Source organism: Gallinula chloropus, assembly GCF_964237585.1.
Source record: "Gallinula chloropus genome assembly, chromosome: 6".
Taxonomy (NCBI): Eukaryota; Metazoa; Chordata; class Aves; order Gruiformes; family Rallidae; genus Gallinula; species Gallinula chloropus.
Window position 1 is genome coordinate 7115201 of NC_140091.1, and position 25620 is coordinate 7140820.

Here is a 25620-nt window from a genome sequence, read left to right on the forward strand (position 1 = left end):
AGGGGCTTTTTGTAGTAACTCTTAACTTCCTGAGGCATCAGGGAATAATTTTCGTGTTCCCAACATCTAACTAGGAATGTCAGCGTGTCACATTGTTCTCCATAGGTGGAGTGACTTACACAGAAAGATCCAGAGGTAAAAGCAAATAAAACATAACTTTAAGCCAAACTTAACATCTCCCGTGTCCCACCCGCTAACGTAAGAGGGATGGATCGTGGTGTAACACGTCCCGGCTCTAAGGTGAGCTGCTGGCATGCAGTAAAAGCCGCTATTTCTGACTAGGCAGGGCATTTTTCTCGGGAAAGCAGTCTTTTTTATTAGGCCACTACTTAAACTGCGTTTTAGCTTAAATTAAATGCGGGTGGAGCTCAAAACGGGTCTGGGAAGAGGGTAGTTCTATTTACATATTTTAGTAGCACAAGTGAAAAATGAGAGATGACTGTTACCTTTCGGGGTTCCCCTCTGCCGTAGCAGTGCCTGGGAGAAATCCTGGGAGGAGCGCGGATTTCTGATTTCTAAGAGCGCAGGGCACTAGTTGTGGATAGGGAAAAAGCTTGGAGCATCCTCCGGGACATGAGGGAAGGGAGACGGGTTGCTCGGGTTTAATACTCCGGGTGGCTTTTAGTGCTCTTTATTCCGGGTGTTTTGCGGGTTATTTCCCCAGCCGTGCATCCTATGTGCCGTGCTGCCCGGGTTAATGTTCTCTAGAGCCTTTGTGAACAAAAAATGATAACAAAAGCGCGCAAAACTTCATATTTCACAGAGGTTTTTAATCAGAAACCACAGCAGTGTGACAGAGCATGTAGTAAACATGACAGACAGTTCCAGCAAATTACTTTATACTCGAAAACGATAGTAACTGATTTTGTGGGGCTAAGATATATTTTCCCCCGAAGAGTTAAAATTTAAACTAATATACACCCCTTCCTCTTTTAAGTGCATTTATAAGTACTAATCATTTTGCGTTGATTTAAAAAACCTTCTATTTCGCGCAATTAAGTATTCGGCTGTTCAAAAGAAAGCACTTTAAACTGCCCATCTGCCCAACAACTAAATCCTGCCCAAATGTTACAAGTTTCGTGCTAAACTCTTCCCGATCCTGCTGAGCGTCGTTAGTTCCTGCCGTAGCCGGAGAGGTAAATGAGTTAGATGAACACTCTCAACTGCATCGCGATGACAATTTTTCAATGGTTAAATAGGTTTTTAGGCGCAGGCAATAACCGAACTTCCCAATTATCAAACGCGCTGCTTCCCCAACGCCACTGCATTCAAACAGTCCTGTTTTCGTGCATCTAGCTTTAAAATAGTTTATTTCCAGGCAAAACAGAATAGTTGGTGGCAAGGAAATGTTTCTCAAAGAACATCTAAAATGCACTCAGCTTACGAAGCGTCCAGAAAACTTGCTTTCTGTGTCCTCTTGCCTCTCTGACAATGGTTCTCTGCTGCTTGTTTTGAAACTAGAGAAAAACGTCTTGTTCAGTGCACAGTAAACACGAACTACTAAACTGAGCTGTTTAAAACCTCTGGCAATCAAAAAAACACCACTTACACTGTTTCTGGTAACTAAATTCAAAACCAGCTTGGTGAAAGTTTAAATATACAAAGGGGAAAAGTGTCATCTACATTTAGAAAGTAAGTGACCTACTTCTACAAGCTCTTGTTAGTGTCAAAATGCAGCTATTTCCCAAAGCCTCTGAGCTCTATCCTCTGTGCTCAGGCCAAGCAGCCTTTGACTTCAAGGTCTGCCCGAGCTCAGAGTCTTGCAGGTTTCCCCTTAAAAGGCTGGTTTAATCCAAAACAGGATTTCAAACTCCTAAACCTGACCCAAAGGTTGGGGGGGGGGGGGATCGAGGGGGAGAGGGGGGAGGGGCGGGGGGTGAGAGGTGGGAGAATTCGCAGTAAGCTACTTCCTTTTCTTAAAAGTCCAGCAACATTAAGCATGTAAATATGTAGCTCTTGAATTAATGACTTAATACGAATGACCTAAAATAAACTGTAAAACTCGATACTGGAAAGGTAGATATGAGCGACCAACATATACACGGCTGAGTCTGTAAGTACTTTGTAAATGGCAGGTGTAAGGAATTGCCGAGAGCGTGGATTTTGAACACTTCCATCATCTCCAAACCCACCTCTAGAATTTCGCCAGACCTACATTATCGGGAAAGGGAAAAAAACAAAAAAAAAGAAAAAAAAGATGAAACAAAAAAGAAGAAGTAAAGTTGCAACAAATGTTATTAAAAAGGAAAAAAAAAAAAGGCTGTGAAAGCCTCAATGTCCAAAGCGGGGCGCGTCCGGGTCGGATTTAATTCATGGCTGCGGGGAAGAAGCTGCTGTCCTCCAAGAGCTTCACCACGGCGGACCTGTTGTAGAGCTTGGCCAGGTCGTAGGCGGTGGCCCCCCGCTTGTTCTGGTGGCCCACCTTGCACTCCGCGCGCTCCAGCAGGAACTCCACCACCCGCACGTGCCCCTCCCGGGCGGCCAAGTGCAAGGGCAGGTTGCCCTCGTTATCCTCAATGTTAACATCAGCTTTGAACTCCAGCAGAGTCTGCAAAGTGTCCAGAAAACCCTCTCTGGCTACGTCATGTATTACAGCGAAGCCAGTACTGTCTTTCAGATTGGGGTTTGCACCGTTAATTAACAACCTCCTGGCAATTTCGGGGTTCCCGAGTTTCATTACCTATGAAAGAAAGAGAAGAGTTGAATGCCGAGGGGGGGGGGGGTGTTTGCTCCAGCACTGGCTTCAGATCCTCAGTTCCCATCCCTGGGTTTTGTCACGGCTGGAACCTCATTTAAAACAGCCAGGAGAGCCCCACTATAAAACTAACGAGGCACCAGAACATCGAGTTTACATGGGTGGTTTTTTTTTTGTTACTAAACTCTCCGAAATGGTGAAAGATGTTATCATTTCGGTGATAATAGCTTTCTGCCTCGAAAAGATTAATGTCTGACACAGGCGGTGTAGAATTGGGAATTTATATATTAGATTTTTTTTTTTGCCTCCCAACGTGGGTTATCTCAGCCCCTTAACACAGGAAAATTAAGTATAGTTCGGTTTTATCTGCCCGAGTATTGAGACACCTCTGCATTACTGTTTAATCTCGTTAAACACCAAGTATAGGGGCTCCGAGGAGCAGATATTTTACCTCAGCAACAGCAAATGTAGGATGTGTTTTTATAAGCTTTCAGGTGTTTACATTGTCTGTGCATTATCATAAAACAAATATTTGACCTGTACCATAGCTCTGTCTGCTAAGAAAAATAAATGTCAGAAGAATTTTTTCCCCCCAATATTTGTGTTTCATTATGTCACCCAAAAAGGAGAAGTTAAAAGGAATGTTTCAAAGTTCCAGAAGTTTTCTTCTAAAACCAGTATATAATATTACACTTTCATAATTTCATTATAAGTCAACTGTGGATATATTATATTGTTAAAATCATCCCCTCAAAAAAAAAAATCCAAACAAACAACAAACTAAAACACAACAATAATTGGATTTTTTTGACTGTTTCTCTCAGGGGAAAAAAAAAAAAGCTTCTTTAAATTTTCTCTGTTGCATCATAATTCTGTCATAATCAGAACGCAAATCTCTCTTATATGGCACTTAACAGCTTGCACCGATTTCCCCCAAATTTATCTTATTTGTTTTTTCGAAGAATTAGGAAAAAATAAACATGGTAATGTATAATCTCCAGCCTCTAGGCAATATTTTTCTGTTCTTGTTATAAGTCTCACTCTAACTGTCAAATTCGGGGGGAAAAAAAATCTTTTCTATTTTCTTAGAAATGTCCATACATTGATTTGCAAATCTTGGTTAAAAAAAATTAATTATCTGCACAGATGAGCTTTACAGTGCATTAGATTTAGCATAATGTACAACTTCTGCGAGGGATTTGCTGAAAAACTCTCCTGGAGAAAAATATGCATCAGGCTTTTTAAGAGAAAACAAGCTACAATAAATGTAATTACCACAGCGTTTGGATTGTAAGGCTGCCCCGTATATTATATATCTACAGACAAGAGCAAAAGTGCAGATAAGACAGGCTGGGATTCAGGGAAAGAGGTTTCCCTGTGCCCCAAGGCTTCCAGCTCGGTGTGTGCCATTTCTTTCACTTCTGGCTGGAGATGGAAGTGGTGTAAAAGAAAACAAGAGCATTGTGATCTCTCTTTCTTTAGTAAAATCTGGGCATTTTGGTGTCGTCTCCCCCCACCCCCCCTTTATTTTTTTGAGGGCCCAGGCCGTGTTATTTGTGAATTCAAAACAAGGAATCGGTTTAGGTGGGAGTTTTCTCTGTTCAGGCTGAAGGCTTCAGTTAAAGATGCGAGGGGGGGGTGGGGGGTGGGGGGTGGGGTGCAGAAAAAAAGCATATTAAAGGTGATGCTACCGGGACGTGGGCTACAAGTGTAGGGCAAATGCCCTTTATTTTGCGAAGTTTCACTTGGGGGGAGGGAGGCAAAGAAGGAGAAAGCACAAACTGAGTAAGTCAGACGAAGAGCATAAGGGCAGGACATGTATTTGAGGCCTGCATAGGTACACTTCGTCAGGGATAAAAAGAACAGAGACAAGCCGGGCAGTTGTTTAATTAAACATAAACGCGGAAGGAAAATAGAAATTAATTAACATTAATATAGGAGCATTGTCTCCGTTTTAAATGGAGAGAGAGATTACAGAGAGATGATCTCGGTTGGGGAGAGTGCACTGACAGAGCTCTTTCGAGCGTGGCCACGCACCCACAGCACATTTCGGGATGATACATACTGAAAATAAGTCGACAGATTCTCCTGGTTTGATTTTTGTTGTGGTTCATTAGCTCAGCTATGATTAGGCAGCGATAAGGAGCATTGTTAGGACACGGATGCTTGTTTAATATATCTGGATGCTATGTCATTGTGTAAATTATGCCTAACTTCAGCACACGGACAGTTAGCTGCTTGTAGGGGGAAAAAAATGCATTAGTGTAGGATAAATCGGTTTCCAGCCCTCGTCCCGAGGATAAACCAGCTCGCTAAGTGCTCCCTGGGTTCTTACAGAAGTTAGCTGGTGTAAGTTTTTGATTTAAAACCTTTCAGTCCCTGAGAAGTTGCTGCAAGTGCCTGCACTGCCATGCGATGCCCTATTTAGGTGCTGACAGGACAGAGAGGAGCTCACGGATCTCCAGCTTCAGAGAAATTGTCCAAAAAAAAAAAACCCCAAGGAGGGGGTCATTCCTGCTTTTTAGCAAGAGGTGCTAATTTTCCGGCTCTAACAGTTTGATGTTAAGCCAAAAAGCTGTAAATATCTCGAGCACAGTTGTGAGCTCTATGCTGTTTAAAACGCCAATTTCAGAAATTATTGTCATGGTTTAAGGGGAAGGGGGTGGGGGGGAAAAAGTTAAAAATCGATTTTTCTCATGTGTGAAATTCAAAAGACCTGTAGCTCCACTTCCACATTTCATTACTTACACCTCAAGCACAAATAATCACACTTCTTTTCCCCCTCCGGATTTATAAATCACTTCTTTCACTATTTGGTGGTATTCTAGCCTTTTCGGCATCATTATCTGATATTATTAAAAGCAAAATCTCTCATCAGCTCCAATAGTGAGCAGTTGGACCAGTTCCAACTCCTGCCAGCACAGCCACACACTTAAAAATTAGGACATAGCACCCTATACGATCAGAAAGGAAATCGCTGGACCCGGTGCCCTGCTAAACCGATCTAAAGCAGCAAATTTTAAAGCCTCGATTATGAATGAAAAAGCAAGTGATTCGGCTGGAACCCTAACCCGCGGGGCTAACCCTGAACGTACATCGAAGGTCCTGGGTTCGGAGCAACATGCTTCCCAATGAGAAAGGTCATTCCTCACAAACAGCGCAGAAAGGAAAAGTACCACCTCCGGCAGACCCCAGGACCGAGACAAGTCCGGCTCGAAAAGCAGAGAAAGAAGGGGGGAGGACGGGGGTGGAGGGAGTGGGGGGGGAGAAGAAGAGAAAAAACAACACACAAAAACCACAACGGAGGAAGAAAAAGAAAAATCCCAAGCTTCAGAGAACGGCACATTTGTGTTTACAGACCTGCTACGAAATCCTGCTCACCTAAGCTGATTTCTTTCCATCTCGGCTGGCTCATTCCTTGCCTCCTCCCCACGAAGTTACAAAATATTAGCAAACTCGTAGCCCGTTTGACATTGAGGGTGATCCCCGATTGAAATAATGGTTTTGACCAGTTTTATTTCAAGTACGTCATTTTAGGGAGTTGGAGCCACCAAAGTTATAAAATATGGCATCCAACGAGTTTGAAAAACCACTCGAATTTCATCCACCAGCCTGCTTAAAACGTTGTCTTTTTTGGAAACCCGGGTCACGTAGGTACCAGTGATGAAATATTTTTCTCCCTCTCTGGATACCAACCTGCAGCGCAGTCCTCCCAAATCCATTTTGTGCATTGACGTTTACATTCTTTTGCAACAAATTAGTAAGTTGCACTAGGTCCCCCTTGGCAGCCGCGGACGCCAGCTCGTTCCCAGAAGGCTCGGCCATTCTTTAGGGTGACTGACGATCGGAAAAGAGATGAGATTTTTTTTTTTTTTTTTTTTTTTTTTTTTTTTAACCAGGCATGGCATCGGAGACTGACAGAAGGATTGGGATGGTTAATCTTCTGGAGTAGACCTTGTAGTAAATACTCGTAAAAAACCTCCTTGCCAAGAGCCCGCCCCTAACTCACACGTGATTATTCAGCAAAACTGCAGCTCCACTTGAAAGAAGATTTCTTTGCTTCCACATATAGAGTAACTCCTATTAAAGACTTTGGCCACTTGCGGGGGGGTGGGGGGGGAGGTATAGATTAATAGCTATGCAATATATTATATATGTTATAGGTAACATATATACACGTACACCGGAGACTCACTCAGACCTGAGATCTTGGAAGGAGAAGACAACCCACCCTGTTCACAGTCGGGATCTGAGACTTTAGCAGCAACAGCTCCGAGGAAAAGTCTTCCGTAGCAGTGTGCATCCACTCCCGCTCGGGATCCCCCCTTTCATCCCACACCGCCGCCTCTAGTCCGGGCCGAGCAGGGAAGAGAAGGACGAGCCGCGCCCGCGGAGGGCAGGGCGCGGCGGCAGCGGCTGCCCCGCCGCTGAGATCGCTCCCTCGGTGCTTTCGCTCCCCGCTGCGGCTTCGTTCCTCGCAGCAGCTTCACTCCCGCGGCTCCGCGCAGCTTCCGCGCAGCGGGCGGGCTCGATCCCGCCCGGCGGCCGCCCCCGGCGGCGGCGGCTCCGGAGCATCCAGGAGGGCGGCGGGTCCGCGGGCGGCGGCGACGGCGGCCTGGCGGTAGCGACGGGGAGCAGGCGGGAGTGGGGGGGGTGGGGGGGGGCTGCCGCGTACCGGCCGCCCGCGCTCAGGGCGCGGAGGAGCAGCGGCGCGGAGCCGTCTCTGTCGCGGCCGCCGCCGGCTCTGCCCGCGCTCCGCCGGGCGCTCCCTGGCGACAGCCGCGCCTCTCGCCCCAGCCGGGGAGCGGAGGGGGAGCTCCGGGCGGGGGCAGGGGCTGCGCGGGTGCCCGCCGCCGCCCCGGCCCGGCTGTGGTCGGCAGCGCAGTGACAGCCGCCGCTCGCCTCCTCTTTCAACTCCGCGAAATAAAGCTGCACTTGCCGGTCCGCGGGCGCTGCCTCCGCCCGCGACTTTGCGCTCCCCCTTTTTTAAGCACAAACAATCGCTACTTCTGTATCCTACGGACACGAAGCCGGTTTCTCTCTCTTTTTTTTTTTTTTTTTTCCTTTCCCCCTTTTTTTTTTTTTAACCTCATCAGCTTTTTTTGAAAAGAAAAAAAATTTGAGCGCTTTTTGAGTTGAAACACCCGCCCACATTTTAACGGCAGAGATTTAAGGAGGCGCGGCGGAGTTGCTGAGCGGCCGGGCAGGAAGGCCTGCAGCGGCGCGTACCCGCCCCTCGCCCGGCCCCGGCCCGCAGGCCCCAGCTCCGGTCCCGCCGCCGCTGCAGCGCGGCGCCTTGTGTCGTTCCCCTTAGCGCGCAGCCCGGCCGCGGCACTGCCCCGGCACGGCCATAACAGTCAGGGTGCTTTTAGGAGGAGAGCTGCTGAGGCCTAGGGAGGGGAAAGCACGGGGGGGAAAAATACGAGGAAAAGGAGGGTTTAGCACCGGGAGCCGCCGCGCCCCTGCGGGAGGACCGGGGATCGGGGGGAGCTGGGTGGGCGGGAGGGCGGCCTCCCGCCGCGGCTCTGCCCGGCGCTTCCCCGCGGACAGCGGAGGCGCACGGCCGCGGGCCGATCTCCACCTGCCAGCGGGGGGAGCGGGCCCGGTCCCGGCCCCGCCGCCCTCGCTCAGCACCCCGCGGGGCAGCCGGAACGGGGCCGGGGTCCGCCCCGGCAGCGACGCGGGCTGCTCTCCCCGAGGACAAGGTCAAGGAGGAAGGGTCAATGTCAAGTTGTCTTAACGGTGGTGGCGGCTGGCCACGGCAGCGCTCCTCGCTTTCCGCGCTGCCGGCGTCCTTGATTGATTCGAAAGTGCCATTTTGAGGGAGAAACGCACCCTGCCGCCGAGGAGACGCGAGGGCTTCGCATTTCCTTCAAAGGACGAAGAAGTGACGACGGTACGGTACAGGGATACCACTGCCCTTCCGCCTGACAGCGTTTAATGTCTTAAAACTGCTGTAATGGCCGGGTTGCTTTAAGTTTCAGGGCCCCCTCGGAAGGCTGGATTCTGCCCCGGCGAGCCCTCCGGGAGGTAAGATGCAGTGCCGTGGCTCCCCGATAAGCACACGTAAGCTATCGGGCGCGGAGGCAGTCTGCTCCTCCGGGTGCTGGCGTGGACGCTGCGCGAAAGCGAATTTGAATGTAAACACGCGTGAGGCGGCTCCGGGAGGTGCGTTGGTGAGGGAACCTGCCTGGCAGTAACCTCAGCTCCTCCAGCGCTGCCCTGCGGGGGAGACCCGCCGCTGGCAGCCGGGCTGGAGCGGGGGTGGGGTGGGGGTGTGTGTGGGGGGGTAGCCGGGGCCTGACTTAGAGCCACAACCGCCAGAGCCAGAACCAGTTTTACAGGGATGAACCTGCAAGCCGGGCAGCTGAAGGAGGTCGGTACGACTTCTGCGTCTCTCTTTCCTTTCGATTTCGGGTGTTTCTTGCTTCGCAGTTACGTTTTCCTGCACCGATTCCCCCACCCACGCTTGTTTGTGAAAATATTAGGGGTGCCAAGTAGTGAGCCGCCCACAGACGGAGCAGGGAGAGCAGCTACGCTCAAATTATCAACTAAAGGGGGATTTTCGAGGGCCTCAGAATGATAATTCTCGGCCAGGAGTAATAGCCCTCACAGTTTTGTATACAGAAATATGAATGATATTTCCCCTCGGAATTGACTCTAAGAAGTGTGTGTGTGTATAAATAACACCCGCGTAGTCAGATAGAGTTGCTTTTCCGCATAAGGCAGCTTGCAAAGCGCCGAATATTCAGCCAGCCGGCTTACCAACGGCTTACTTCGTGACTAATCCCCAGGCTTTGATGGTGTTAACCTGTTGGTAACTTGCCGCAGAGCTAGACCTGCGAGCCTTACAACAGCCGCCCCCCCCCCCCCCCCCCCCCCCGTGTTTTTTTTCTGGTGTTACACAGTTCAGAATAAAGCCCTCGCTTTCTGGACACCACCGAACCAAAATAATTATGTGAAGCGTAGCTGGGGTGCTGCAGGCCTCCTGCGAGTAAAACTGCCCGCCCAGAAGGTGCTGTTCAAACCTCTTGCACCGTACGGGTCTGTCAGAAATCTTTGCAGGCAGCAGCAGCTCATTAATCCTGATCGTTTCCTCTCAAGAATGACAAAAAATACTCCTAGAACAGAAAGAGCCGCCCCGATTGGCTCCAAAATCAGCAGAAAAAAAAACAACCCCACGCACATTCTGGAGGGAGATGATATCGCCGGACATTGCAAAGAGTAAAGCAAGCAAACGTCACCCCGGCTCCCTCATGTCACCCCGGCTCCCTTATTTGTCTGACACTCGTTGGAGGGGAAAAAACCACCTCGGAGCGAAGGGTTGTGAGAAGGAGAATAGAAACTTTCGCTGTGACTTGAACGTGAACTTCCTGCGATGCGGGACACGTGCTGCTTTTCACCTTTTCTTCACGTTCTGGATCCAATCCTTCCTGGTTTAGATCTAATACAGATACCATTATTTAAAGTATGACTGTAACAGGCGTGAATGCCGTGCAACTAATCTTGACAACATACCTATACCTTCGATCCGTGCCAGGTTTTAATTGGCTTTGATCCAGTTGCTAAAACTTCAGCCTTTATTATAATTACTCTCTAGTAATGTGTGGGTGGATTTGTTTGTAATTTAGCATAGGTTGTCCCTGGCATCGCACCATACCTCCTACCTGGTCCAGAACTGCCTATAACACCGAACTGGAGGGGAAAAACCCAACAAACCAAAGCCCCAGGTTGAAGGCATTGCCTCTTGTCACCCTTCTGCTCGGTGGTGGGGTGCTTGAATTGTTAAGCTAACGTCAGCCAGCAATAAAAACCTCTTGGGAAACCCTGCCAACATCAACTAGAGCAGAAACACGATAGAGTATGAAACCCCAGTTCTCTGACGCCCTGGTTTTACACCGTCAAGTGCTGCTTCAGTGTGGCCTCAACCTCTCACCCCCCCTTCCTTCCCTCCCTCCCCCGGAGACCCTGAACGACTCCACCGCCAGACGCCCGCCCCAGCAGCGTCTGCGAACAGGCTTTAAACTATCCCCACAGGTATTTTTCGTGGGAACGCGGACTCTTCCTGAAGGTACAGTGCAACTTTTCATACGCCTTTGTCCCCACGCAACGGTTGTTCGCCGTCTGTCCCCGCCGCGGTGGGCGGTCGCGCCGTGTCCCCCGTCCCCATCCCGCAGCTCCCCCCGGTGCCAGCCCGGCCGCTGCGGCGGGGAGCAGGGAGCTCACGGAGTCTGAGGAACTCGTGGAAAACCCTCACGGACGGATGGAAAAAAAAAAAAAAGCAAAAGCAACACAAACACAATAAAGAACGGCAAAATAACTTGATTCAAAGGTACCATTATGTTGCTTTATTAGCTAACAGGAAAGGTGCTTGATGTATCTGTGATCTTAAGTAGCTGTGGTAAGAGCAGAGCAAAACATCTTGGACTCACCAGCAAATTGGGTGTCCGAATGAGCGTTTGTGTTTAACGCCAGTGCTAAGGGGGTCGGTCAACGGCATCAGGTTGCAGGAGGCAGGCTTGAAAAGCATTCATTAGTCAGATTTGCGTTATTAAAAAAATACAAAAATCTCAGGTATCTAATGCAATTGCATCTTACAGTGCCGGACTGCCAAGCTGGTGTGCGGGCCGCTGTGCAGATCAGAGTCTGTTGGCTCGGTGAAAAAACGTTTTTCCTCCTTTGGAGTGAGGTATAGGGGGAGGGGAGGAATCACCGTTTTACCCAGACAGACCCCCCCATCTCGATCGGCCCGTGCCGCGGGGAGGTCCGGGTCACTCGGCGAGCACAGCTGCCGGCTGTAGGAGCGGACGCAGACAGCGCTGGGGACCGAGTTACCGCAGCCACCGCGATCCCGCCCGCTCCTCCGTCACGGGGGCACGGATGGACGCCCCGCTCCCGCACGGGGAGGCAGAGCCGCCCTCCGGCCAGCGGCTGCAGCGGCCCTTATTTCTCCCCCCCCCCCCGCTCGGGCTCGCTGCCGCCGGAGCTCCGCCGACCCGCTAGGCCGCAGCCGGCGGCAGACTCCGGCCGGGCCGCCCCGCGGCGCCGCCGAGCCCGTGTAGCCGCCACCTGCCGGCGGCGGCGGGGGAGGAGGTCAGCCCCCGGGGCAGCGCCGCGCTGGGCCGAGCCAGGGGCCGGAGGTGCTCCGCCCGCTCGGAGGAGCCGCTCGCCCCGCCCGAGGCCGGGCCGGGCCGCAGCCGTGGCGCCCCGGAGGCCGAGGCGGTCCGTCGCCTCAGGAGAGGCCTACGCGCTGGCCGCGGGCTCCCTCAGCCGCTCGCCTGGCCCGGCCGCTACCCGGCACGGGCACCTCCCGCCGGGCATCGGCGCGGGCTCCGCCGGGGCCGGGACGAAGCGGCCGCGCTCACCGCGGGCTGCCGGAAAGACGCGGCCCCACCCCCGGCTTCGCGAGCGCTTGACAGGAGGGTGGTCACGTGCCGGCCGCAAAGCGCCTCTTTGCGACCTCAATGACAGGCAAAATGTGCGACAGGCGCTGTGGAGGCAGGGAGGGAGCGGCGCTGCCTCCTCCTCCTCCCCGGGCCAGCAGCTGAGGCAGCGCTGCCCGCTCCCATCTCGGCCCCGGCCCCCTGCCCGCCTCTCTCCTCCCTCCACCCCTCCTCTGCCCGCCGCCGCGGAGCTGCCAGGTGGGGCTGCTCGGGGGCGCCGCGGGAGCCCGAGAGGAGCCCGGCGCCTCGATGAGCTCCTAGCTCCCGTCCTGCCCCGTCCTCGCCGGCAGCAGCTCCAGGTGCGCGGGTCAGAGCGGAGCCGGGGACGCAGCTGGCTGCAATGGCGTCCAACATGGACCGAGAAATGATATTGGCTGATTTCCAGGTAAATTTCAAGCCGCCGCCGCCACACCGCCGTGGCCTCTGGCTGCTTTTCTCTTTCTCCGCGTTGCTGTGCTGCTTGTTCTTTGTGGGAAGGTCCGGGGCGGTGGGTGTGAAGCCCGCTTTCCAGAGCCTCTCTCTGCTCGCTTGCTTTCTTTTTCGGTCAGAAATGGGGAACGTGTGCCCTCCTCTCCCAAGGTGCGTGAACAAAATGTCTTCTTTAACTTAGAGAGTTTAAGTTTTAAATACCAGAGAGGGAAAAAAAAACCCAACAAAACAGCTTTTTCATCTACTTTGCTTGTTCCAACCCTCTACAACCACCCAGGCCCTGGGAGACAGCTGTGAGCCAGCTCACTTGGAAGAAGTAAATGCCAGGGAGGATACAAAACTCATCGCTTCTCATGCTTTGTCAGAGTGTTTGTAATGAATCATTTACTGGTGCTACAGATTAACGCTGAACAGAGGTGTTTCCATTATAGCATCAACACTAACTTCATGGTTGCCTCAGCCTGTGACTGTTGTAATGACGGTAAAACTCTTCCCACCCTGTTGCAAACAACAATGTGTTTGTGTAGAAAGGAGAAATATGCCCTTAAAAGTTGTTTCTTGCTTTCTTTCCTTCCTGCAAAAGGGCTATGATTTAACTTGCAACTCTAAAACCTTATTGTCAGAATAAAGTCTTTCTATCTGTTCAATATATTGCTGCTTAGTATTGCTTGGTTTTATATTGCTTTTCCAAGAACAAGTAAACAAACAAATGGAAGATTTCCTTCCAAGGCACTTTTGACTCTTTTTACTATTTCAAATGCAGGTATCAGATTATATTCCAATACATCTTATTAATATTTGCTTTCAAATATATATACATTTTAAAGCTTTTTCCATTTGCAGTAGTTGTTCTTACATGGATAGGTTCCTGGATATTCTTGGACTGAGCTGTAAAACTGCTCTCTGTTTGTTCAACTTCTTAAAAGACTTTTTTTCAGCTACGTGAAGTGATTTAATTTAGTTTTTTTTAAAAAATAACCCCTTCATTCAGTCTGTGTGTTTAACAAGAGAGTTTCTTTGGAATTCCAGGTAGGGTGACTGTAGTGTACCTTATGTAATTCCTCTCTTGCAAAAGTATCAGTATCTTACTGATGTAATACGTGGAGTTCCCAGTTGACAACTGGGAAGTGTTTTCCCTTTCTGTACCTGAGTCTTACACCCATGTTTGTTAAAATGTTTAGCAAATGTTTCTGTAACGATCCTTTATTTTGCTGTGCTTGGAGATACTTTTGTGTGTGTGAGGAGTGATGTCTCAAATCTAAGGCAGGGGTTTAATAAAGGAGTTTTTCCAGTAACAATGCACCGTGTAAAAGGAAACTGGGACTCCAATTTTACACCTGTACCAGCTGAAACAGGTTTACACTCAGGAATCCCAGACAATGATTACATTAGTGGTTGGTGAGTGTAAGCTTTTTGGGTTTTTGAGTATTCAATCCATCTCTACTTTCTAAGTTTTTAGTGTCAACTTTACTTTGCAGTTCTGCAGTATTTTTCTGCTTGGGTTTTGAAACCACTTAATAAAGGTAGAAGAGTGACCACGATGTTTGGTACTGTGAAGACAAGTAAGTATTACTGCAAACTTGCAGATGGGTGGAGGAGTCACAGAAACAAGTTGTAGATCAAGGATGACACAATGTGTCTGAACCTACTATCCAAGAAATATTTTATCATGTAACAATGCTTACTTAAAAAAACCCCAAACTTTTCCATCTTGTATTTCAGCAGGTTACTTTGTTTTTCTGTTCCATTTTTTTTTGGTCTTTATTTTCTAAATAACCTCAAATATTTACCTGACTCTGAAACACTTGACTTGTCTTGATGCTAACTCTCAGATTAGTAAAAGACAGTGTCAGTCATTATTAGGTTTTGTGTCTTGGCTGTTACAAAATGGTAAAGGATTTGGGGTATTTTAATACTTGATGGAATTTATGGCTCATTCACTAAGACTTTAAAATGGAAAATAAAATGTTAGGTGCAAAGTAATTCTTCATGACTTTTCCTTCTATACTTTCTGTACCTTTTAATTAATAAATATGTCTATTTGAGTTCTGGTGCAATTTTCTATATTTCTGTGAGGTGTCATGGTGAAGAATGTTGTGCACACTGGAAATTTTAACTGGAAATTATTTGTAGTTTTGTCTAGCTAATCTTTGCTGAATTAAATCATGTGGGAAACTTCCATAACTTTCACACTTGGCTTTCCCAAGTTACTTTTAAAAGTGATAGAGCAGTGGTCTTTGAACTTTTAAAACCTGAAAGGGTTTTCCTTCCCCATAATTTTTTTTTTCAGTGAAGTCATGATTAATCCTGATGTTTGATGCTTTCGTGATGCTTTCATGGACTTTGTATCTTTCAAAGCTATTGGGCATTCTGGCATTGATTTCAACTAGAACAGGATCTTCTGTTGCATTTGGTTTTTTTTTACTTTTAGCTCAGATTGTTGTAACAGGTTCATACTTCAGAATGCAGAAGTAGAGAGAAATACTGTAAAAATATTATGTATACATACAAACTTTGAATAATTTTATAAAATATTTTAACTATAGAGTAGAACACAGTGATTTTTTTTTTCCCTGTATGTCTCAAAACAATTTATGCCTGTTCTATGTGGTTTATAATTATTTTCTTTCCCTTTCCTTTTTTAATGAGGTTACTGAATGCTACAGGGGGAGTACAAAGTACGTATTCATGCATGTGGGCTGTGTAAGCAACCTGTCTTAACTTTTCCTTCTTAGGTTCTCACTTAGGAAAGATTATGCAGAAGCTTAGCTTTATACATGAGTAGTCTGATTGTTTGCAGTGGAAGTAGGTGAAGTAGTGGAGTCAGGCACACAAACAAGTTTTAGCTGTTTTACTAAATGCAATTCAGGATTTCTCCACAAAGTGTCATTGGCCTATAGGAAAACCTTCATAGGAAAGAACCCAGGAACTTGTGTTTGTAGCATAAATCCTTTGAAAAGGTAAACGGCGTGTGAATTGGTTGGAGAGTGATGCTGCAACATACCTCGTGTACTGAAGGAATTAAGGGCATGTAATTTCTACCAATTTTTGTCAACATCTCTGTTCTTTGATTTGTTGCATTTAACTGCAAAGTGTTAGCTATTCCATCTCTGGTTGGGTGCCCAGGTACTCACATGGTACAAATATGTTCATGATCTTTGCAGTTTGGGGGTGGAAGAGAATTGCTCTCACAGTGTATTGACCCACTTTTTATTGTAAAGAAAATAGGTTTGGTTTTTTTTTTCCCTATTGAAATTGCAAACTTTAGCTGCACTGAACTTAGTGAAACTGACACAATTAAACTGTCCAGGAATGAAAAATGGACTTTGGGTGATGGCAGAAGTGTCGGATGTTGACATTTTTGTATGCTGGTGACTTTACTTTTGCTTTTAGAGTTTCACTTAGGATGGAGACTAAAATTAACTTACAATGACAAAAAGGCTTTCTTGCTGTGTCCAGGACCCCTTTATTCGTGCTATGTGGTTGTCCTCACAACAATTCCTAAACATAGAGTGGGCCTAAGAGCTGGAGTACTGTGGGAGTTACCAGCTCCTGGGTGGCCAGGAAAGCCGTGAATTCCATGCAAAATTTCCATTGACCAAATAAATAAGTAGCTCAAGCTTTGGCCTGAGTGGGAAGACTTTGGAGTGGAATGGCAGGACTCAAAATCGTGGGTTTTTTTTTTTCATTCAGATATCCAGTAGTTTTCTTCTTCCTTCTGTGTTCCAGCTGTGTTCATGGGGAAGCAAAGTGAGGTGAGGTTTGTGAGGTTTTTCTTCAGCTGAGTAACAGGCTGCTTTGTTGTGAGTCACATACATGTATGTAAAAACATCTTTTGGTTTTTTTTTCCAAACTTCACTTTTGTGTCAATCTGTTTCAAAAAACAGAGGTTTGTGGGAGCAGCAAGGGGGAATTAGGAAGGAAGAACCTCATTGCCATCAGTTACAGGAAAGTGAGAAAGCATGCTAGATGATCATGTTCTAAGTTATAAAATGACTGTGTCATTGATAAATCATATTATTAGTAATTTTTTTTTTTTAAGATTTAGTTGTAATTCAAACTACTTATTTCCTTCTGTAGTGGCTGAAATTAAAGAAACAGTGCTGCTGAGTGACTGACAAGATATATTTGAAGTTCAGAAGTTTGGGGTTTGTTTTTTTTTTATGGTTATGAAAAACAACTGTCTACTCCTGGCCTGTACAAGATTATCTCTGTTATGCACACTGTTCTCACTGTCTAACAGTCTGTGTGGAGAATTTACATGTGTGAATTTTGTTGGGGTTTTTTGGGGGGGTATGGGGAGTATGGTAGGGTGGAGGTGTTAAGGGATCTTTGTCTTCTGTGTGTGTTGGTATGCTGGGTCAGGTTTTTCATCACTTCTAAGTTACTGCCAATATGACAGTGTGATGGGTGAAGAAGGTCAATACAGGAATAGCTTTCAGTCAGTACCCTTGTTTCTTGCCCTGCACTGTTACTTATGCTGAGGGCTGGAAGAGTGTTTATCCGTTTTCTGTAAGGGGACCTCATTGCAGCCTTCCAGTACCTGAAGGGAGCTTATAAACAGGAGGGGATTCAACTTTTTAAAAGGATAGACAATGGCAGGACAAGGGGGAATGGATTAAAACTAATGGAAGGAAGGTTTAGATTAGATATTAGGGGGAAGGTTTTTACAGAGAGAGTGGTGAGGTGCTGGAACAGGCTGCCCAGAGAAGTAGTGGCTGCCCTGTCCCTGGAGGTGTTCAAGGCCAGGTTGGATGGGGCCCTGGGCAACCTGGTGTAGATCCAGGCCTGAGGTTGGTGGCCCTGCCTGTGACAGGGGGGTTGGAGCTCTATGATCCTTGGGGTCCCTTCCAACCCATGCCAGTCTATGATTCTATGATCCACTAAGGGTTTGTGAGCAAATAGCAGAGTTAACATTGATTTCTGAAATAAATTGTGGTTTTTGCCATTAAGGCATTGGAGCAGAAAGGACTGTTCTTGATGTCTTTGCTGACTTTCTGTCAGGTATTTGGCAGTTCACATGAAAGAAGGTCCTCAGCAAAAAACAGGTGCTGAATAGACTTCCAATCAAAGTTTAAATCTATGGAAAGTGGTCTCCAACTTATGTTTAAGTTCTTGTAGGCCTACATTTTCATCAGAAAGTCTCCATGGGCACCTAAACATCTGGTTTTGTATGTGTTCAGATCTGTCTGAGCTTAAAACCTCAGTCTTGCTCATACCAAACCATTCTTCTGTGTGGCCTCTCTGCAGAAGACAATGTGGTGGGTACTCCCAGAGCATACCAGCTGCTCTCTCTGTAGTAGTTGGAAGGAAATCCAGTACTCTGCCAGTTAGAAATCAGGGTTTGGGAGAGACAGGTTTGTTTCTTCATCCCCTCATACTGGGTATCTTTAGGTAAAAGTGAGCTCTGCAAAGTTCCTAATAGTTAGGTGCCAAGATGCTCAGCACTGTCTTACCTGACCCTTTTTGTGGGTATAGGCTACTGTATCCTTAGCTAAATTTTGAAATAGTTGACAGGGCTGTTTTTCAGTGTGAAAAAGGGGACCTTAGGACGTTCCAGGATGTTGATGCTCATACCTATAAGGCCTCTTAGTTCACACTGTGATTAGAATTCCTTTAAATCCTTTTTGCTTTTTGTCACATCTTACAATTTTGTGTTTTACACAGTAACAGCACTGGAACTGGTGGTTGGACCTCTTGTTTTGCAATGGTTGGTTTTGTTTGCTGTAAATAGCCTTAGGGTTCAGAGACTTGATAAAAGCATACTGCATGTAGTATGTTGCAGTTTGGTTTTGATTGTTGTTTTCTGCTAGCAAGACTGTTGCTTATATTAAGTTGTTCTTTGTGTGTTTCTGAGGAATCAGCAGTTTAATTTCTGTAGGTACTTTTAGCCTTATCTGTAATCCCAAAGCTCACATTTTGCAGAACAAAGCTAGTTTGATTGACCAGTCACCTTCAGATTAAGGGCCAGAAAGGTGAAGTAGATTCCAGAGTCACAAATAAGAAGTTGAAGTGAGAGTGATGCCCACTTAGAAACATGATAACTCGGATGTTTCCACTGATAGCTGGCTTTTCCTTGAATGTCTAATTTATCTTACATAAGGGCAGATAGTTAATTAGAAATAGTTAATTAGAAAGACTATCTGGCATTTATAGAGGAGAAACAGGATACTATTGATTTGCGTGCATTACAGCCCCGCTCTAAGAACCTAAATAATTTACCACTGGATCTGCACCGATTCATCTTTAGAAAGAGGTTTATGGTGTTCTTTTCATTCAATTACCTTGAAAAGACTCTTCACATCATAGTAATCATGTCACCATTTCCATCAGCCCATTCATATAGGTATTTGGGTTAGTAGGTCACTGAAACAGATTGGGAGGTGGTAGCTGTAGGATCTTTTTTCAAATGCCATGACAACTAATACTAATTATAATATTGAAATTAATAATTACATGTACTCCCAGAGGCTAGGAGTATGCTTTCATTGAAAAGTAATGTGAAAGTTATTTGGCACATTGAAAATAAAATGTGCTTAATGTTTCCTGGTAAGCAAGGTTCATTCACAGTTCATATTTTTGTGTAGAAGGAGGTGTGTGAACGGAGAGGTGAGGATTTGAAGAAGCTGTCTTAAGGGGTCCTGAGAATCTCCTATCTTAAGAATTTTGCATTGGTCCTGTGAAGTCTGAAAGGGTGGAATTCCTCCCTCTATTTGGGCAGTTCTTAAGGTTCCTTACCATCACAAGCCTAGTTTTTACGTTTTCCTACTAGAAGCAAGGGTTATTAATTTCCTACTAAAGGTTGCAAAGGATAACCTAAGGGTTATCTATTTCCTACTAGAAGCAAGGGTTAATAGCATATTAAAAGAGCTATATGGTATACATTTGATAGGCTTTTGTATCTTTCGAGTCAGTAGGTAAGTATGTGCATTTGTGGGGCGAGCATTAGATGAGTCCTTGTTTTTAACTACTGTAAGAACTAGAATAAAAAGCCTGGGGAAGTACCTAACATTCTACTTGTTCCTTATCATTTGGATGAAAGGAAATGACATGCTTGCTGGCTGGATTGATACCTACTAATTAAACCCATTTTTTAGAGTTGACTAGGTAATGTGTAATTGTAAAAACAAACTGCTCAAAGAGGAAACTGAAGTCCTAATGTATGCATTACATTTTGTTTGGTCTGTCAGAGTAGTCACCTACTGGTCCTCTATGTCTAACTGGTTGAGCAGGTCTTTGTTCTGCAGCAGTAGTTATGCTTTCAAAAGATAATTCATTAAACCTGAAGTTCTTAAGAGCTGTTTTGAAACTAGATCAGAATACGTTAGCCCTTGAGTTATTTTATGTAGGTTTCATAATCTACCTTTTGCAGGAAACAATTTATAACAGACAAGAACTCTGAAACTGAGTCACCTCTATTATATTTTTTTTTCTTTAAAGGTCAGGTTGTTTGTGTGAGCAAATATCAAAGGTGCCATATCGGCTCAGATCGAAGACCCAGCTGGCCTAATGTCTCATCTGTAGCAGTGGCTGGTCCTTAGGAAAGAGCTGAAAGAAACAGGATTTGAGTGGATTTGCTTCATACTGGTTTCTGGAAGTCAGCACTCGAAGAGCTTGATGATAGGGTTTGTTATAAGACTTTGTAAATAAACTGTCAGCTGAGTTAGTCTTGTGTTCTTCAGAGACATCTGAGTTTTGTGATATGTGAGTTTGCTCTGTAGAAGCTGTGTTCACTTTGAGGAAAAGTGTGTCTCATTAATGTATATACTAATCCTGTTCTATATACTTTACTGCTATTTCTGCTATTTCTTATGGTACAGAAGTCAAATTTGTCTGACCTGTAGAAATCTTCAACCCTTCTGCTTTGCACCTGAGTAAAATTAGCCAAAGAGCTCATATGGGCGCTGATGTTTAAGGATGAGAGTGTTCTCTGGATAGAGCAGTTTTGTTATAGGATGGTCCTTATGTAGTCAGTATGAGTGCACTGAATTAATTTAGCTTTTTTGATACGCCCTTACCTTCTTTGACTAATTCCTTTGGTCCCACTGCCTCTCTGGCAGGCTTCCTTGTCCCGATGCTTTGAAAAGCTTATGTAATTTCTGTGTCTTCTATGTCCTTGTTGGCCTGCATTGTGGTATGACCTGTGCTTTGCTGGGATTTCAGTGTTCTTCTGTTTTCCTATTTTGGATAACATTTCCAGGTTTTGAAGAACTGAATCATAGAACAGTCTGGGTTGGAAGGGACCTTGAAAGATCTCTGGTCCAACTCCCTTGCAAAGAACAGGGACATCTCAGCCTTTCCTCATCGGAGAGGTACTCCAGCCCCTGATGGTTTTTGTGGTCCATTCGTTGTGATCCTGTTCTTTACCAAAAAATTATGAGTTTTTGTGGAATGTTGAGTAAAATATTTTGTATGGATTACTACTTTTCTTCTGTGTGCTTATCTGGAAAGTGGCTTTTATTTATTCTTCAGTTGTTTTGAAGGTTCTACTGCTTTTGAGGCAATGAGAAAGGAGATGACTGCAAATATCCAGTAAGCAAAAGTGTTTGTCCAATGCATGCACTTCTCTGTTTTCCATCAGGTTTTCTTCTTAGGTGATAATGAATAAGATATTGTAAGAGCAAAATGACTGTGGTTCAGGCCATGTTTTTTTTTTTTCCTTCACTGACATATTTCTGTTAAAGTATTAAACAATCACAGAAACTTTGGAATAATCCAAACTAAAGCATTTTGTAGTTCTGGGAAAAGGCAGCCTTCAGGAAAGACAAATGGATTTAGTAGTCCAGAGTACTAATTATCGGGCACTGACTTTTGTTTTGGTTTGTTTTTTAATTTGGTTTGAGCACTGCTCTTTTTATGTAGTGCATGTGGCTTAAATGCTGGATCATTAGCACGGGGCTTGGGAGACTAGAGTTCATGTCTTGGCTCAGCTCGTGGGCTTCCTAGGGATGTGCCTTCATAGTATTCTGGAAACAGAATTTCCTCCAGAATCTTGAGTGTGTTCAAAGTCTGCTGGAAACCATTTGAAAGTGGTTAGTGTGGTGCCAAGTTAGCTAGTTCTGCTAAGAAGTGGTTAGAGCTTCATGCTACCAGTTCAGACTTTGTACCCTGCTTGCTTTTTTCATAAAGCTTCAGTCATCTTGGAGCACAGACGAAGTTCATTCATTTCTACTAATAGGTAGAAATGTCTTCTGTGACATTCAGAAATAGCATTTTCTTTTTTTATTTTTTTTTTTTTTACACCCCCACTCCTCCCATAGAAAGGGACGAATGGTTCCTTACTTCAGCGTTTTGCTTAAGGTGATGCTCAAATAGCAGAACAATCAAGATTGTAAATAGTTGGAGGTAGGAGTTGAAATGCATCAGGCAAAGCTTTAGCCTGGCATGTTTGCTTAAAGCTTTTCTCAATTTCTGATACCGGTAATATTAGCTTGTTTTTGTTAAGTGAACAGCTGGTGAATCTGCTTGTTTTTTTACCAGATGGTCTTCTGAGTTATGTTAAAACAGAGAAGCATTCTTCAGTCTTCATTTTGGTGCTTGCAGTAGGTGACCTTTCGGTTTGCGTCTCAGTCGATATGCCTGGATTTTTTTTTTAAAGTGTTTGTCTGAAACAAAGAAGTAAAAGTTAATTTAATAACCATGGATGACTCATAGTAAGAACAGTCTCATTGCGTCAGTAGGGTTGTTGCAAGGTTAGAATGATAGAGGATGCCACAGAGGTACATGTATGTGGCTGGTGTTGCAGTCTGTGGAGGTGGTCCCGTGGCAGGTGGGACTCTGGAGTGAGAAGAGATGAAGTACAGAAAAATCTCTGTTGTGAGGATGTGAATGTTCTGAGTCTCTTGCTAGCCCAGAGGGGAGTTACACATGGATCCTAAATCTGGTATTATGGTACTAAAGTCTTCACTTGCTTGGCTGAGCATATTGTTTCAACTTAACTCCTCCATTGGGGGAACAAGTGTTTTGTTTCGGTTGCCTTCAGGTAATTACCATTGCAACAGTGTTTGCCTGAATTTTCAAGAAAACTTTCTCAGTAATATGTCCTAGGTCAACTAGTGTCCTAAAGCTTTCTGGGTTTGAGTAGACTTCTAGTAATAACATCTGGAGCTGCCCTTGGCTGCTTTATAGAGTTCTAATTATCATCTTCGATTACTGAGCTGTTCTCCTCATAAAGGGCAGGAAAAGAAAGCAATGTTCTGTGTTAGCACTCTAGAAACAGGTTATTTGAAAATCCTATATCCTTAAGCCTGGCTTTTATTAGGACTGCTTAGAAAGAGAATTATGGATTCTTCTAGTAGAAATAGAAGTCACATAGTGGGCTTGTTGTGGTTTTACCCCGACTGAGAGCTGAGATCCACGCAGCTGCCTGCTCTTTAAAGGAAAAGAGCAGGGGAAGAAGGGGGGGGGCTGTGTGAGAGGCAAGGGAAGGGAAAAGGAATGGGGAAATAACAACCCCAAAACCAAGAAACCAAAAGCCCGTGGGTTGGGATAAGGACAGTTTACTAAAATAGCAGAAAGATAAAACATAACAGTGCTAACAGGATTTTAGAGCAAAAATATATGAAGCTGTTGATACACAATGCAGTTTCTCACCGAACCCACAGCTCAGGCCGTGCCACCCAGAGCCGTCCCAGAACCCGACCGTCCCCCAAGAACCGCGCGTCCCGGAGCCGCCCCCGCTCCTCCTCCCATCAGCCCCCCTTTATACTGAGCAGGATGGAATTGGCATGGAATACTCTCTTTGGCCCGTTTGGGTCACCTGTCCTGGCTTCATCCCCTCCTTTCTCATGAATAGAGAAATATGAATAACTGAGAATGTCCTTGACTGTCTGACAGCAACTAAAAACATCAGGGTGTTATTAGCACTGCTTTCATTTTAACTCTCAAACACAGCATTCCATCCGCTGCTACAAAAGAAGTGAACTCCATCCTGACTGAAACCAGGACAGGGCTGCACTAGTAAGCCATGAGACTGAGGGACACCATTTCCCCTCTACTTGGTACTAGTGAGACCACTACTACCAGGAGTACCATGTCCAGTATCAGTCACTCTGTTGACAAAGTGGAGCAATTCCAGTGGAGGGCTGCCTTGGTGGGGAGGAGGCTGTAGCATGATTTGTGAGAGGTGAGATTAAGGGGCTGTGTTTGTGTAGCCTGGGAGAGAAGCTGAAGGGAGGATCCTGTTGCTGTCTCATCCAGCGAGTGTATCACTCGATACAGTGGGTGATAGAAAATATTGAGCCAGGTTTGTTGGAGCTGACCAGTCCAAGGACAAGAGGTAGTGGATGCAGGTGATAGAAAGGGAAATTATTATTAAATACAGGGAAATTATGATTAAATACAAGGAAACTTTTCCCCCAGGGAAAGCAGGTGAAACATTGGAACAGCCTGTCCAGAGAGACTGTAGACTTTCTGTCTTTGGAGATATGCAAAACCTGACAGGAAGCTGAAGTGTGTCTGAGAACTGATCTGTCTGTTTGTAATTGAAGAGGTGAATAAACCAGCAAACTAAATTTTGGTCATATTGGAGGTGAAATATGCAAGTAATACCCTGTGCTATCTTTCATATGCTATTAAGAACGGCTCTGAGTCTTACTTTGTTTTGAAGCTCCTGACCTGGAGAATTCAGCCGTCCTTCTGAGCAGGTTAGTGGCTTGTACTCAAAAAGAGTTTTCCATGCTCCTAGTCTCTTATCTTTTGAAGAGTAAGTTACTGAAGGAATAATGAATTGATTTTAACAATCTTTGTTCTTTGTCAGTGTTTTTGATTTCTCTTTAAAACCTTACATAGCTTTGTGGAATAGAGTTGCATTGCTGTATCTAGTGCTAAAAATTATTTGGTCTTTTGAAAAGTAGGGTGCAGTGGATGGAAATGTGTTAATGCTTGCTTCCTGGGGTTTTGGGGGAGATCCCAAGGGGTGAAAGCTTTTCTTCCAAGGTGATCTCACCTGTTGAGTCTTGTGGTGCCTTAGTGTAGTTGTTTCTGTGGGCATTGTAGCTTGGTATAAATATTAAAAAGGTGGACTGGGCTGTGGTTATAGCAAAATGCTGATGGGCAGAAAGCTTCTTTCCCCTTTTTCATCCAGCACAGGAGAGTCTGCATCAGCTGTTTTAATGTTGGAAGACTAGGTGTTAGATTGAATCATGGTAGTTTAGTCTTATTCTGAGACAGATGGATGCGATATTAGCAAGGGGGAAAAAAGTCTGTAGTTGACAACTGGTGTGGTTTTATTTTGGAGATTAGTTTTCTGAGTCTGTTGCTGTTCTGAGTACTTGGAGCTATGGCTCTAGTTGTATCCTTGTGGTTATGTGGGCTGAGCAGGGTTACCTATATCTGCTCTAAATACTGCAGGAGGCTTCAGCTGAGGATGTTGACTGCAGAAGAGTGCCTATGGAGATTAGTCAGACACAAAGTAAGATGATTATTTTTTCCCTTTTTTTCCCCAACTGAGTTTCACAGGAGAGTGTGGTGCACAGTGTAACTCTCAGCCATCTGTCTGATTTTAATGGGCCTGAACCTGTTGTACAGAATGTTCTAGGCTAATGTCTAGTTTGGGTTAGCTTAGAGATGGCCCTTGTTTGGAGAAAATAGAGCTGCTGGTGGTAGTCAATGGAAATACAGAGCTGCTCACCAAAAATTTTGAGAGGGGCAGACTTCTAAGTCCTCTGTACCCAGCTCCTGGCTGTTAGGCTGAATGTGGCCTTCTGGATACTTTTGGCTGCTGTGTGTTGCCTTGGTGAGAAGGGGAACGGTGCCACAGGTGAGAGAAATTTTGCCTCGCTGCCAAATACCATTTGCTCCCGGCTTCTGTGCAACAACTGCCACCCGCTGTCTGTCGGGGCAACAGTAGCCTGACTCTGTATTTGAGTCAGCAACAGCTGTTTGTTGCGTTCCCAGCTTTTGCAGAAGTAACAGCCTGGCTCTCTGTGTTAGGAGCAGCAGTTGTCCCTTCCAGCTTTGCTGTAGAACAACTGCCTGGATCTCTGCAGCAGGTGCCGGAGGAGCATTTCCAACGGCAGCTGCCTCCAGATGGGGAAGGCAGCTGCTTTCCTG

The 25620-nt window shown here is 45.8% G+C and overlaps 2 protein-coding genes across 3 annotated transcripts in view; one reads left to right on the plus strand and one right to left on the minus strand.

The window, feature by feature from the left end:
- Positions 1-757: 757 nt before the first annotated feature.
- Positions 758-7752, minus strand: CDKN2C (cyclin dependent kinase inhibitor 2C). Of its 2 annotated transcripts, none has more exons than XM_084266378.1 (2): positions 6927-7752; positions 758-2680 (listed from the first exon to the last, which is right to left on the minus strand). In XM_084266378.1, the coding sequence occupies exons 1-2, from the start codon at positions 6996-6998 to the stop codon at positions 2306-2308; spliced, it is 447 nt and encodes a 148-aa protein (XP_084122504.1). In that variant the 5' UTR covers positions 6999-7752; the 3' UTR covers positions 758-2305. The 2 variants fall into 2 exon arrangements, with proteins under 2 accessions (XP_084122504.1, XP_084122503.1); XM_084266377.1 differs by lacking the exon at positions 6927-7752 and adding an exon at positions 6392-6918.
- Positions 7753-12365: 4613 nt separating this feature from the next.
- FAF1 (Fas associated factor 1) overlaps positions 12366-25620 on the plus strand; it is a 160489-nt gene continuing 147234 nt past the window's right edge. Inside the window, exon 1 of the mRNA XM_084266118.1 lies at positions 12366-12523. Coding sequence (XP_084122244.1) covers positions 12479-12523 — 45 coding nt within the window. The 5' untranslated portion in view covers positions 12366-12478. The remainder of the gene's footprint in view (positions 12524-25620) is intronic.